We start from the raw sequence: 14,731 nt of genomic DNA, 5'->3' as shown, positions 1-14,731 counted from the left end.
GTAACTTATGATCCTGTTTTCAAATAGAGGCAGGTTCTGATGTGCTGGGGGTCAGGACTTCAGCATATCTTTCGGGGGAAAACAGTTCAACTCATAACAACCCAGAACTTCAGAATGTGACCTTTCTTGGAAATAAGGTCCTGGCAGATGTAATTAAGGTAAATATCAGCATGAGCTCATCCTGCATTAGGGTGGGCCCTTAAGCCAATGCGAGCATCCTTAGAAGAAGCAGAGAGCACGCAGACATACCAGGGGTAAGACGATGTGTTAGGAGGCAGGGCCTGGAGTGATGCGTGCAAGCCGGGGGACACCAAAGACTGCTGGCAGCCACAAGAAGCTAGGAGAGAGGCGCAGAACAGACTCTCCCTTCGAGCTTCCAGAAGGAACAAACCCTGCCACCTTCGGGATTTTGGACTTGCTGGCCTCCAGACTGTGAGAAAATAAATTTCTCTCATTGTAAGCCACCAAGTTTGTGGTAATGTGTTATGGCAGCCCTAGGAAACTAACACAGTGGGCATCCGTATAGTTTTATCGTTTACTCCAGCCTCATCCATCGTGTCTCGTTGGTGTGGCTGACACTGCATAAAAATGCTGTCTGTCAAGTGGAGAGAAATAGAGACAAAGTTAGTTTTTTATTACTCTAGATTATTTGCTTTGCACAATAACCTTGTACTCGAATTCTAGCTGCTCTGAGATAGGCTAAACATATATGTGAGGATTGGCTCTGCATTTCAAAACGAAATCTGCTTTGTGTATCTGACCTTTTAACTCCTTTTCATAATTCAGGTCGTTTTTTTCAGTTGACAGTTTGATGAGCTACAGCAGCTTCATGCCATCACTGTGGTAGCGTGCCTTAAGATTAATTACATAATTGCTTAATGGTTTATGGATTGCCTTCACATATTTAATCCTTACCAAGTTAGTTATTATACAGGTTAGACTTCTAGCTGAAGCTGTGTAATAATCTGCACCAAAATACAGGAGATTGAACAAAACAGTTTATTTCTCTCTTCTCCAGCAGCCTGTATGTCAGCAGACCATGGCAGCTCCCTGGTACCAAATTCTCACACAAATTCTCTTGCTGTTTTGCTGTACTAGAGTTAGTTGCCCTCATCTGCATGACTGAGGATGGCTTACTGCTTCATCCACTTTGCAGCAGTGGAGAGGGCTAGAAGGCAGACGCGGAAGATGTTTCCCACTAAGGGTTGGACCTGTAAGTTGTACACATCACTTCAGCTCACATCCATTGACCAAAACATAGCTGGAATCCAGCCACAAGGGAGGTGAAGAAATGTAGTCTTTATTTTCAGTGGCTATCCAAGCTGAAATTCAGGGGCTCTGTCCCTCAGGGAACACAGGGAGAGTGGATATTGGCGTGTAATGTAGCAGTACTGCTACACTTTGTCCAGCTCCTGAGGGAGGGACACGGTTACTACTAGCATCGCACTTACAGGTGAGAAAATGAGACTCAGAAATTTGATATGTTCCTCAAGATCATCCAGCTAAAGCAGAGGAGTCCACCCCAGGAATTCCATGCAAATGGTGTATCACACCGCTTTCGGAATAATAACTCCATGAGTCCTCACGTGTGTGGTGTTTACAAGTTTATGTTCTCGCATTTGAACCTTTCGATAACTCTGGGGGACAAAGAAAAATGTTGTCTTTCTTGTAGATGAGAAAAGGACCTTAGGCAGCTCTCATCGAGAAAACCATACAGTAAAATGTTACTGTAAGAGCCATCCACTCCTTATTAGTATCTTACATTTGTTTAGTATTTTCACAGTTAGTGAAGTGTATTGACATAAATTCATTTCAGTCTCAAAGTAACTCTGGAAAGAATATAAAATAGGAAATAGGTGACTTTCTTTTAATAAAAAAGAGAAAACAGGCACATAAAGGTTGTGTACAGGGCTTAAGTCTTTGAGATCCTCTCATTCTTCTGACAGCGTCCCTCATGCCTGTTTCTGTCAGTTAGGACTGCCTTTAGCTGCGTATAAAATAAATCGTCTTTGCAGTGGTTAGACAAGTAAGGGCTTTATTTTTCTCACCTAATTAAGACGGCCCAGGGTAGGAGTGATTCGGTGGCTTCTGATCCTCTTAAATGCCTGACTCCTCTTTCTGCTCTTTCTTCTTAGAAGGTGGCATTTTGTTTGCTTGCTCACAAAAATGGGTGATTCCGGTTACCATGGCTCTATTCTAGGCAGGAAGAAAGGGCAAAGAAGAGGGACAAAAGATCTATCTTAGATATTCTATTTGGAAAGACTGACTTTGAAGCCCTCCGCTTCATCTCATTGGCCAAATGTCACGTGGCGTGCTTAGCTGCCAACAGAGCCTGCTGCCCAAAGAGAATTAGAAGTGGGATAGAGAAAATGCAGAGAAAGTTGATATCAGAGAGGCCGATAGGTCCTGGTCTCCACATCTGTTCATGTTAGGAGGGAGAATGGTGATAATAAAACCTCCATTTTTAAAAACCTTTATTCCATCAGAATATGCGATATACCCCCTCATAGGCTTAGGAACATAAGGTGCTTCTAGTCAGCAAACATTCCAAAAGAATCAATACGCCCTTAATTAGGTGTGGGTTGACCTTCCATTCCTGGATCGAAGGTTTGTTTGGCTTGTGCCCTCTTTGGGACTATTGTTTTCACATCCAGACTGTATATTGATGTTGGCAGAGTACAAACTGTCAAGTATTGTGTATTTACCAGAATTTAGCTACACTTGACCATAATGGGAGCTAGATATTATTGTTGCTGGCAACAGTTAGAACAAAGCTGATCAAAATTCTTCTCAGACTTAATTAGAATTAATTCACTGAGTGAAATACTTAAAGCAAGAGATACTAGAATAGTACGTATTTTAATGAAGTAATATCAAGTAGGTGTAGTGTATCCACTCAGTGGAAATTTGTAGCTATAAAAAGAAGTGATAATGTCTGAAGTATGTGTAGAAAAGTGCCAACCACTTTCTATTTCCTACTGGACTTTTTGTTAGCATGTCTTATAGACTAAACATATTCTGTTGGCTGCTGTTTTAGCTTATCACTGCTGCCTTATCATCAACATCAATCGCTTATATTTATTTAAGCACCTACTGTATTTTTTTAAGGGGTTTGAAATAATTTTGTCCATATAAATGTTATGACTGAATGTCTTGAGTTTATGTGATCTGAAATATATATTTTTAATATTAAATTAGTAATTCTTATCTAAAATTACTCTTGTACTATCTACTGAGATATAGTCTTTATTCTCTTACACAATACTGACCTCTAGAGATACAGCATTGTAAATTCACTTCTTAATAAAACTTTTTGATCATCTCTAAAAAGAATTTAGAGGATTTTTTTGCTTCTCATTTCTTATTTTACTTTTATTACGAATAATTCAAAAACCCAATTATAATGAATTTTCATGTACTCCATCCAGATTTAACAGTTGATAACATTTTTATATATTTGCTTTTATTCATTTATTTATTTATTTGCCTATGTACTTTAGAGAAAATTACAAGGATCATGACATTTTACCCCTATATATTTCAATATGCATGTCTAAAAAGAACATGTTTCTAAACAAGAACAGTACTATTAATATAATAATAAAATTAAGAAATATTCCATAATTGACCCAGTAGTCACATTTCCCCCAACTGTTCCTAAATTGGATTTTACAACCTGTTACATCAGACCAAAATCCAGTCAAGGACAAGCATTTCTTTTGGTTGTTAGGTTGCTATGTTAAATTCTTCTAATCTAGATCCTAGAACAGCCCCCAGTCCCCTGTATCTCCAGACATTGACTTGTTGAGATCAGGCCCCTTGTCATAGAATGTCCTGCCTTTTGGATTCTTCTCATTATTTTCCCAGGCTGTTGTTTAACTTGTTTATTTTTCATCTTCTTTTTCTTATAAAGTGTAACAGATCTGGAGGCTTGATTGGATTAAGGTTAAATATTTTTCTCAAGAACACATTTTAGGTACTCTTCATGTACTTCCTACTGCATCACATTATGTTACATATGTGTCATCTCACTATTAATGATGTTAATAAGATGGTTAAGGTGTCATGACCAGACTTCTCAGTTATAAAATTATGGTGATTCTCTTGGTATCAGCAGGTAATCTAGAGAGAGATTTTGGCATCATTTGAAATCAGGATTCCATTAAACCTTCCATATAATAGTTTTAAGATCTATTTAAGATGTAAAATGGGATTTTCAATTCTGTTGTTTTTTTCTACGTATGTCAGCTGAAGTTCTGTAGAGAAAGTTCTCCATCAACTTGGGGTTATTTATTTACTGTAAAACATGGTTTCTACTCAAAGACACTGTACTCTTTTCCTTTACCAATTTTTCAAGTTAGGGTTAGGGTAAAAACCACCTCCCGTGCAAACAGATGTTATTCTGGGGCAAGAGTAGGCATTCTCTCTCTCTCTTTAATATCCGTATCTCCTGGATTTTTATATATTCAATGTGACTCAAACTACAGTTATTATTTTTTAAGTTTAATTTGTTCTTCTGTTGTTGCATTTTTTAGTAACACTTTAATATATACTTTTCTCTTTAAATAACCACTATATAGTCATCTTCTTCAGGTATTACCTATTGGTTCTCTCCTAGCAGCAGCAATTAAATTAGCTTAGTTTAGCCTTCTTGACCAACTATCCCCATGTTAGTCAATCAAATTTTTTTGATGTTTATCTTTCTACTCCACTATTCAAATCTTCAGATTTAAATGGTGTCCTTCAACTCTCAGTAATCAACTATGAGGTAACATTTCTACACCTTTTTCCTATCTTTGTCTTTCTCTTAAATCCACAGTTACACTTATTCAGTGCTTACCAGCAGTACTTCCGCTGAGAGTTCCTCAGTCATCCTTTGGTTGGATAAAGCCTGTCCTCTAATAGATTACTTTAGAAGAGCTAGCTCATGAATGCCAAATTACCTGAGTTCTTACATGGGAAAAGCTTTTTCTATAGTGTTGACACTTGGAAAGACCACTTGGCTAGTTATAAAATATATGTATTTTAAAACTGTATTTGTTTCCTAGGGAAGTTATAACAAATTACCACAGACTGGGTGGCTTAAAACAATAGAACTATATTCTCACATTTCTGGAGGCCAGAAGTCTGATCTCAAGTGGTTGACAGTGTCACACTCAAGAGAAGACTCCTTCCTTGCCTCTTCCAGCTTCTGGTGGCTCCAGGCATTCCTTGGTCTGCCTTGGTTTGTAGACACTTCCCTCCAATTCATGTCTCCTTCTTCACATTCTCTTTGTCTCTGTATTTCTGCATTTCCTCTTCTTATAAGGATACCAGTCATTAAATTTAGGGTCCACTCTAATCCATTATGACCTCAGCTTTACATCTGCAAAGACCCTATTTCCAAATGAGGTCACATTCTGACGGCTCAGGGTAGACCTGAACTTTGGTAGGACTTTATTCAACCCACTATACACTGCTTTTTCTTGGTTAAATGGTATAAACTCTTGAACTGGTGTGACATCTGTGTAGGCATGTGTTGAATCTTGACAAAAAGGCTTATAACCTGATTTTCTGTTCTTTGTAAGTAGCTTGGTCTTTTTGCCTGGAATGCCAAAGAACATTATCTTTAGAGTCTCATAAAAGAACTATGACTTATCTCAGATTCAGAGTTGGCATTCTGGCATTCATGAGACATTCCATATTATGTCTCAATGTGGACATTTAGGTTCTCTTTATTTCAAGGACATTTTCTTGAGTCATAATTTTAAAGATTAGTTCTGTTTCATCTTGTTTTTCTGTTTCATGGACTCCTAATGTATGTATGCTGACTCTTCTTTCACTGGCTTCCATATGGATCACTTTTACTCTGGTCCCTTTTATGTGTTTACTTGTCTCATTTATTTTTTGTTTTTCTTATTGCTTTCTATGCTTTTGGGCATTTCTGTTGTCCCTTGTGTATCCTGTGATTTAGTACTAAGCCTTTAATGATTTTGTCCTTTTGTTTGTTTGTTTGTTTTTGCGGTACGCGGGCCTCTCACTGTTGTGGCCTCTCCCGTTGCGGAGCACAGGCTCCGGACGCGCAGGCCCAGCGGCCATGGCTCACGGGCCCAGCCACTCCGTGGCACGTGGGATCCTCCCAGACTGGGGCACGAACCCATGTCCCCTGCATTGGCAGGCAGACTCTCAACCACTGCGCCACCAGGGAAGCCCTGTCCTTTTTTTTTTCTTCAGTTTATTTCCTGTTTTATATGAGTTCCCATTTCATATCTTCCTATTGTTTATTTACCTCTTCTGATTTGTTCTTTTTTATTTGTTCCATAGCATTCTTTTTATTTTTTTGTTGCTTGTTTATTTTTAACTGTGTTGCAATGTTGCATTATAGTCTTAACTCTGCTTTGTAGAAATTTTCAAGTAGCCTGAAATGTTTTAGTCGTCATTCCTTATGTTTTTTTCTTTTTCAATAGACATTGCAGTTCTATATTTCTTATTTCTATTAGATCCAGTTTCTGTGGAATTGGGGGAGGGGTGGTAGCAGGACAGAGGTTTGGGTAATTCTTGGTTTACGAGCTTTCTTTAATGTTAGTGTGAGGAAGGCATTGTCTTTATTAGTAGGCCTCTTTTTTTGTTGTTTTCACATTTTTTCTTTCTTGTTTGACCCTTTCTTGTTTCAATAGGGCTCTTACCTTCAACCCCGTCCTTCTTTTTAGTCCTCTTTGCCGTCTTCCAAATTGGCTCTCTTAGAGAAACGTCCTAACAGATGTTGTTCTTCATCCAGTATGCTCTTGAGACGTCACTCTTGTTTCCGTGTCTTCTCCGAGCCTCCTTTACCCACTGCTTTGTTGCCAAGTCTCAGGCCTCCTTTCAGTAGTGCTCATTTTAGATGGGACCTTTCCTTCTGGGGAGGGATTCTGGCTATTGCTGTCTGAGTTTGCCACCACTTCCATGAAGCTCCTGCCATATTCCCTATACAGGGTCAGCTGCGGTACTTACTCTGCTGATCTTTGGTATTTACTCCCCTTCTTTCTGATAAATCTGTGTTTATAGCTATCCTCTGTCTCCTATTTATTCTTTAGGTATTAGTTAACTCTGTTTTTGTTCTCTTTGTTGCTGTGTGTGGTTTTGGAAAGACGTGGGAGAAGAATCTGAGAGACTGCTGTCAGCTTGGGGAACTCAGAAACCTAGACTCTGTTCATTTTTAAAATTTTTTTCTGCAGCCAGGAGTAAGTGGTAACGTAGCTGCCTACATTGCTAGCTGTGGTGGACTATATTTTATCTCACAGTGAGTGACTACTAGAATAGTAATCTCATTGAGATATTTATGAGGAAGTTTGTTTTCTTGTATAGTTTGGTAGTCAGTAAAGAAAACTTCAAAACCAAGAAAAACATTTCAAGCCATCTCTGCAATCTCCTCACCTTAAAAATTTCTGGTCTACTTTGAAATCTAGTGCGTTTTCTTTTTATACTCTCTGGTGTAGCAGGTATGTAAACCTAACTCTCTTACCTCTTTGACTGTTTTATATTTATAAAGCTCATTAGGAAATTGAGCCAATATACAAATAGTTGAAACCATGAATATATCAGACGAAAAGGTAGTATAGAAGAAAAGTCGTTTTTAAATTTTGAATTATGTCGTAGGTTGCCGCAGGTTGTGTTGCCCAGGAATCAGACTTTGGGGTGGAGATTAGAGTGCAGGATGTTTACTAGAGAGTGCTCTCGGGATCAGATTTGTGGAAGGGAGGGAGGCAGGGAGGAGAAGTTGAGTTGCAGCATGGTCCCAGTGAAGACTCAGCAGCTGCCCTACAGGGAGCTCTGGAGCCCGGGCTTTCTTAAGCCGAGGAGTTGATAGTCACTGTTTCTGGTTGGGCAGGATTGCGTAGCCTCTTTTAGTTTTGTTTTAATATGTGACTATTGTAAAAAAAATAAACATATTACTCTTGTACTCAGAAAATGAAAGCTTCCTGTTTTGGAAAAAAGTATGAGTAATTCTTTGGAAGAAGTTTTTTTTCAGTCACTCTTGGTACTTTGAGTTCTGGTTTTAAAAGCTCCAGTGCCATTCCTGGCTGTTCCATTTTCCTTCCAGCCTGGGCGATGGTAGACCATGGGTCAAATGTGAAAGCCCGCGCTTCTTACAACGAGAAGACCCCGAGGATCGTTGTGTCTCGCTCACATTCAGGAATGGTCAAGCAGGTTGCTCTTCAGACTTTCGGAAACCAGACCACAATCATCGCGGCGGGTGGTGCTGGTATGTTCCTGCTCCCCTGCGGTGCCTGTGCAGTGTTCCCTGTGGGGCCAAGGCCATGTCAGGAGGCACACTTGGTTGTCCCATCCTTGGGAAGAAAGACAGGCATGGTCTCCTACTTGGTGATCTCGAGAGTGGGATTCAGTCATACGTGCCTCCTTGGTAGAGACAGTCTCACAATAGAAACAGTCTCACAATGGTGATTTCTGTTCCTCGAATACTACAAAAGCATATTTCTGACATTGATGGTGGTTATATATATGATCTGATGGTGAAATAATTGTGCTGTTAGTTTAACTGTAAGAATAGCAAGGAGAGGAAGAAAGATCCAGCACATCACAACGCTTTATTTAGCAGCAGGGTGCCAGGAATCATCAGAAGTGTTACTAGAATGGCCAACCCCTTGGTCACTGTTAACGCCCCTGAACTCCTCAGCTTTTGTGTCTGGGAGGAGCCACAGAGTCTAGTGCCCATCCAGCTTAATGCAGATCCTGTATTGTTGCATTCCCTATGTTCTAGCTCAGGGTCAGCTGACTTTTTCTGAAAGGCCCAATAGTAAATATTAGGCTTTGTGAGTCACATGATCTCTTTTGCATACTATTATTTGATTTTTTTTTAACCGTGCTTTAAAAATACCAAAAAAAAAAAAACAAAAAAAAACCATCTATAGCTTGAGGGCTGCACAAAAGCAGGCCGTGGCCCAGACTTAGCTCCTGGGCCATTTGCCCACCTTGTTTTGAGTGTTGTTTAATATGGCAGAAGTGTTGTAATTCAAACAAATAGCAAATTATAGTCGGAAACATTTGTGTTTGAAAACCTTTTCAGCAGAGTAATAAAGGGAAAAGTAGTGCTTTTAACCTTTAAGCCTAATAGTTTTCGTTTACTGCTGACCTATACGTGTCTTTCTTAACATGGCTTTATTGTTTTCTTACAGACTCTCAGTTTGGTTAGGAAAGGTGATATCCAAAATGCCCAGTAGGAATGGGATAAACTAGATTTTAGACCCAGTTTCTTCCGGGTTTGTTTTATTTTATTTTTAAAATTCTGCCTCATTACAAAAAAGACTTAAGATAGTAGCATTATTTTGTGCTTTCTTCTTTCAAATCCAGCCTTCCTGGAGACTCAAGGGAAACCTGTGGGTGTTTAGCTTTAGTTTCGTAGTCCATAGGAGACGATTCATGTTGAAGGTATCACCCCGTAGCAGACAAGCACAAAGTGGATTTAAATTTAAAATATTATAGGCATATATTTGTTTGTATTTGAGAACAGCTTAATAAATTACTTTGCAGTATTTTTTTTTGGCTCATTTGGGTTTAATGTCTGCGCTATTACTTAAAAAAAAAAACTTTTTAAAAATAAGTTTAGACTTAGCAGTGGCAAAGATAGTGCAGAGATCTCCTGCACACCCTGTGCTGTTATTTTAACAATGTACTCAAAGCAGTAAGCTCCTTTCTTCAAATCTTCCAGACAATAACCTGAATTCTGTGTTTATCTTGTAGGTTATAAAGTTTTAGCACTCTTGGATGTGCCTGATAAGAGTCAAGAAAAAGCTGATCTATATATCCATGTGACATATATCAAAAAGTGGGATATATGTGCTGGCAACGCCATCTTAAAAGCCCTCGGGGGGCATATGACTACCCTGAGCGGGGAAGAAATCAGTTACACGGGCTCCGACGGCATTGAAGGAGGGCTCCTCGCCAGCATCAGAATGAACCACCAAGCTCTGGTCAGAAAACTCCCCAGTCTAGAGAAGACAGGACATAAATAAGCCACGCTGGTCACAGGTCACCGCTCCTCCAGAGCTGAATGGTCAGCCTGGAACGCTGGAGGCTTCAAAGCGTTGGTGGAGCCTGCATGGTTAAGGCCATCCCGAACTTTTTAAAGTATTTATGAAGCATCAGAGACTTATTTTCCCTGTAATAGGATGCAAGATCAGGGAGAATGGGTTGCTTCCTGTCTCAAGTATCGTCTTTATTTTTGAGACTATTTTCGTACAGTTGTCATACACAAGGCGCATATATATATATTTGTGAATTAAAATCTATAGTCGAGTCTACATTGTTATGAGTCACCATTTTCACACAATATCATGAATCTTCACTGTTAGTACTTTCATATAGAATTGGGCTGAAGAAAGGATTGATTTTGTGTAGATGTTTAATATTACTTTACAATTATATCTCATTGAAAATAAAATAATTGGGGGTTTTTACCCCTAGTTCAGATGGAAAGCACAAGAAGCTACAAATTCATTAATATGCAACAAATTCTCTATCACTTACTGAATATATTTCTTATGGATTAAAATAGAAAAAGCTTAAATTGTTTTTTTTCTTTGAAATTTTAATAACAGGTTCACCAGCTAGTAGCGAGTATAGATATATGATGGTTGCGTTGTAACTGTAATTTCTGTGTGTGTGTGTTTTGTTTTGTTTTTATAAAGAAAAGTGTGTTTGTACCTATGGGTTCAACATTTCTGCCATCTTGCTGGTAGTTTTCATTTGCCCTGTGGACGGTGCATGGTTCCATCCTTTCCCTCTTGACCAGCATTTAGTCTTTAACTTGTAAGGTTTGGATTAAGGTTTCAGGGTTAGCATTAGAATTTGGTATATTTTCTCATTAGGGATAAAATATGCTGTATAAGGCATTATAAAAATATAAATGGTCCTCTTATTAACTGAAAGTTATTTGACATTATGTGAATTGAGCTAGCTTTTATTATTTTCAAAAGCCTTGTTATAGTACTTTTTAAAAAATTTGCCAGGTTTGTGTATAGAGATTCTCTCATTATCAAGAATAAGTTAAGGTTGCTTTTGCCGTGGTTAGTTTTACCATTAATAAATGGATCTAACCTAACCAAACTAAGTATTAACTTTTGAGATAATTTGTATCTTCCCTTCAGATTAAAAAAATGAAGATTGGAGTTACTTTTTGTTGAATTTTTTTCCTATTCAAGTGTGCAGAATCTGGTTGGAAGAAAGGTTGTGACATATTCACTGTGTCACTGTAATTTGAACCTTGCTTTGTAGGATATCTTCCATTGGGATGTCTGATTTCTCTCAATGTGATAGCTGGAAATTTCAGGTAAACAGTAGCATTATTTCACGTGACTTTGCTATGGTTTTATTCCATAACACCGGTAAGGAGAGGCATTTCTTGTGGTTTCATGGTTTCTTTTCTTTATATCTTTCTTCCTTCCTCTCTCTCTCTTTCTCTCTCTCTTTCTTTTTCTTTTTAGATTTTTTAACCCTAAATCAACTTTCCATTTATTTTCCTATCTTGGAGGTAAAGTTGACCAAAAGATGGGCATCCTCACCTGGTGGAATGTGCTCACAACATTAGGTTTGCAAATTACACTGTCCAAGGTCCTTATTCCTCACTGGGGAATTGGACCTAGTGTGATATACACATTACCACCCAGTCTCTAGCAACTGGTCACCAATCTGGTAGGGTAATGGGCCTTGATAGGTAGGGTTTTGATCATGAAAATTCAAAGTTTTGGTAGTTGGAACACTTGATATTTAAACAGGACTTAGGAATTCTGAGCAGAATATTAGAGACTGCATCTTTTTTTGCAACGAGATGAGGAAATCCTTTTTCTCAGGAGGGATGGCAAAGGCATATGCTGTTTCCAGAGTCCTGTAGTACAAACATTTGTTTTCATTGTAATGTGTCAAACTTAGGGAAAAGGGACTAGCATATTAGGAAATGGGACTAGTTCATATTAGCAAGCATGGTGCTTTGGTTTTATTTTTAATTTTGTTAAACCACATGTAGATAATGACTTTGTGAAGGGCTTTGTTGTGTGCAAAAATTAAGATATTGGCCGACAGTTAAATGCATCATGTTTGTGATTTGTTGGGTATAGTATAGTACTAATGATTTTTAAGTGCTTTTATAAAAATTTCATTTTAAAACATTTTGTTTCTTAAAGTCAGCATACATTATAGAACTAATGTAAGTACAAAGAACAGTATTTATATTTATTTATGTAAGACATTATTGTGCCAGGACATACCAGTAAAACACCTTCATGAATAAGTGAGACGGATAATATCTCCCAAGAATGACATAAATACAGTTATTTCCAAAATGTTTACTTTTAGTGATCCTCACCTCCCCAGTTCCTTGTCTCCCTTTCCCTCATCTTGACATTGATAACCTCAGGATCCATCAACTGTCCCCTTCCTCAGCCCCTCTTTGTCTCTACCTTGTTCCCTATCACCCTAGCCTGTTGATTAATGTTCTCCTTTTATTTCTGTTTCTCTTTCTTCACCAGTATACTCTTCCCCAGCACTTAATCCCCGAATTGTCTCATAGACCTACATCTCCACGATTGGTTGCTGAAATCTTAGGGCAGAACGGAGACTCTAGTAAAGTTCCGATGGAGAGTCGTCCTGGCAGAGTCCTAGCTGAAAATTACTTTTCAAAGACTCCTCAAAAAGTAAAGGAAAATCACCTTCAAAACCACAAAGTAACTGTCAAGTATAACCCAAGTCCTCTGTCTTTACAGAGCGTTTCTTCTGACCCATCCTTCAAAGAATGAAAATGCAGAAAATACAAGAGTTGGCTGTGCTCTGCCTGCTGGAGAGAACTTGCTTTCTCTATGAGTTTTCATATTGTATCCCTATTTCAGTTGAGAGTATCAGAGCCTACAAGATGGGTCATGTTTGTCTTTGTTATTCAATTGTCCCCTTTCCCCAATTTTAGAGTTTTTCTTTGATTCTAAATATTGAATTGTTTATGGCTGTATAATGAAGTAACAAGCGTCTTGGTCTGTGTGTTTTAAGTAGTAATTGTGCAAATTCTTCCTGTTTTCTGGGTGCTTCCTTTGAATATTGTGCAAATTGAGTCAGAGGCAGTGGGAGGGGCAGTGACTAAGAAAAGACTAGGGAAGAAGGAAGCCCAGGGGAAGGGTAGCCAAGGGAGGATGCCAAGCAGGCATCTGCCCTGTCTCAGATGTTTAATTCAGAAGTTGGATTTTACTCGGGCTTGGAAGGTGACAGCTGTCTCTCCTAGCTTAAACATAAGTAAAGAAAGCTGGAGTGCCACCCCCTGTTCCTCAGAAAAGGAAATATCCAGCTTGCCTCTCCTTGATAACAGCTTGAAAATGGCCTTCTGGAGACAAGCTCTGGCAGGTTTAAAACAGGGACTGTTTGGAATCTAGTTGCAACTACTTCTCCTGGCTGTGTGGTGGCTGCTTGTGGACAGAAGCAGTGATTTTTCAGTTTAGATCTTGGTTGAATTTAAGGCTTATTTAATTATTTTCAGCATATGCCTACAAAAGTCTGCCTTGTAACTGTTGTGTAAAATAAACCTATGGTTTCATTTTTATCCTAAAAACAAGTTGTGCCTTAACAACAGGGCATTGTATGTTAATAAGGGAAAACAAAATTCTTTTTAATAGATGGGGAAAACAGGAACTTTTGCCATTAAAATTTAAGTTCTTTTTATGTTTTTAATGTTAGAGTTGGGGAAAATTCATTAAAGTTAAATAAAATTAATATAAAATTATTTTTGCATATACAACTAAAGTGCATTTTTATAAGAACTGGCATCTTGATGTATATAGGTCTGAAATGATACTTCATCCTTTGATTTTTAATTTGAATTAATAAGACCATGATAGATATTTTTTTTTAATTTTACCCTTAAACTATTTCAGTGTGCTATTATATCTGTTCTAGTACTCTGAGTCACTTTGGTTCTAACAACTATTTATGGTACCATGTCAAGAATTTCTTAATGTTAAAAAATACTGTATGTCTGTGACATAAACCAGAATGGTTCGTAGATCGGGGAGGGTTCGGATTAGCATTTAGTAAGAGGGCAAGAAGAACTGAACTTTGTACTTCAAAAGGAGGTTTTGGTTTTATGAGGTGCTGGTCATAATAAGTTGTTTATTTTTATTTCGTCAAAGCCTGGCAGGTGTTTGCATTCCAATTTACCATTGATAAAGGCTTACAGGGAAGCTTCTTTTTTAAAAATTATTTTTTAAAATGAGTGATGAATTAATTCTGTGGGAAAATGAGATTTATAAATATTAGTTTTCCTTTAAGATAAAATAATATAACCCAAACTTTCAGAAGTTAAGGATGATGAATAATATTACAACTTGTTGTGTATTGTGTTTGTAAGGGTTCCCTAAAGTATTAAAATTCAGGTAATTTGTGTAAATTGCAAAAGCAGAAACTGTGATGTTTGATTAGTAGTATGTTGCATTAGAATTCTTTTTGAGATGTATGTTATACATATAGTAAACTAATATTCAGACTTGTTCATCCTGTATTTTTTTAAAATAGGAGATACAGCACCCCAAGTCATCTTTAGATCAGTTTACAAAGAGTTCATCTGTCTCCCCAAATTATCTCTTCTAAGCCCTCTTCGTCATCTATGTTCAGTTAAGTTTGAAATGTTTATAGACTTTAATTTGTGTGTAAAATATGGACTTCAGTTTCCATCGTGCCCTTGCATCCACCCTTGGCAGTAGCCAAAACTATCTTTATA

General features: G+C 38.0%; 1 protein-coding gene and 1 long non-coding RNA gene across 3 annotated transcripts in view; one reads left to right on the top strand and one right to left on the bottom strand.

The window, feature by feature from the left end:
* The window catches only part of BPNT2 (3'(2'), 5'-bisphosphate nucleotidase 2), a 30,818-nt gene extending 16,315 nt beyond the window's left edge, over positions 1-14,503 (top strand). The window contains exons 4-5 of one of the 2 annotated variants that reach the window (XM_019925306.3): positions 8,063-8,224; positions 9,721-14,503. In XM_019925306.3, coding sequence (XP_019780865.1) covers positions 8,063-8,224; positions 9,721-9,992 — 434 coding nt within the window. In that variant the 3' untranslated portion in view covers positions 9,993-14,503. The remainder of the gene's footprint in view (positions 1-8,062; positions 8,225-9,720) is intronic. The other variant, XM_019925307.3, reaches the window with a different exon arrangement.
* On the bottom strand, positions 514-5,247 carry LOC141276887 (uncharacterized). The gene is made up of 3 exons (XR_012327153.1): positions 5,109-5,247; positions 2,049-2,196; positions 514-595 (listed from the first exon to the last, which is right to left on the bottom strand). It is a non-coding gene; the product is annotated as an uncharacterized lncRNA (long non-coding RNA).
* Positions 14,504-14,731: the final 228 nt, after the last annotated feature.

The sequence above is a fragment of the Tursiops truncatus genome, chromosome 17, assembly GCF_011762595.2.
Source record: "Tursiops truncatus isolate mTurTru1 chromosome 17, mTurTru1.mat.Y, whole genome shotgun sequence".
NCBI lineage: Eukaryota > Metazoa > Chordata > Mammalia > Artiodactyla > Delphinidae > Tursiops > Tursiops truncatus.
The sequence above is the reverse complement of the archived record's forward strand: the minus strand, read 5'-3'. Positions and strand labels throughout refer to the sequence as shown.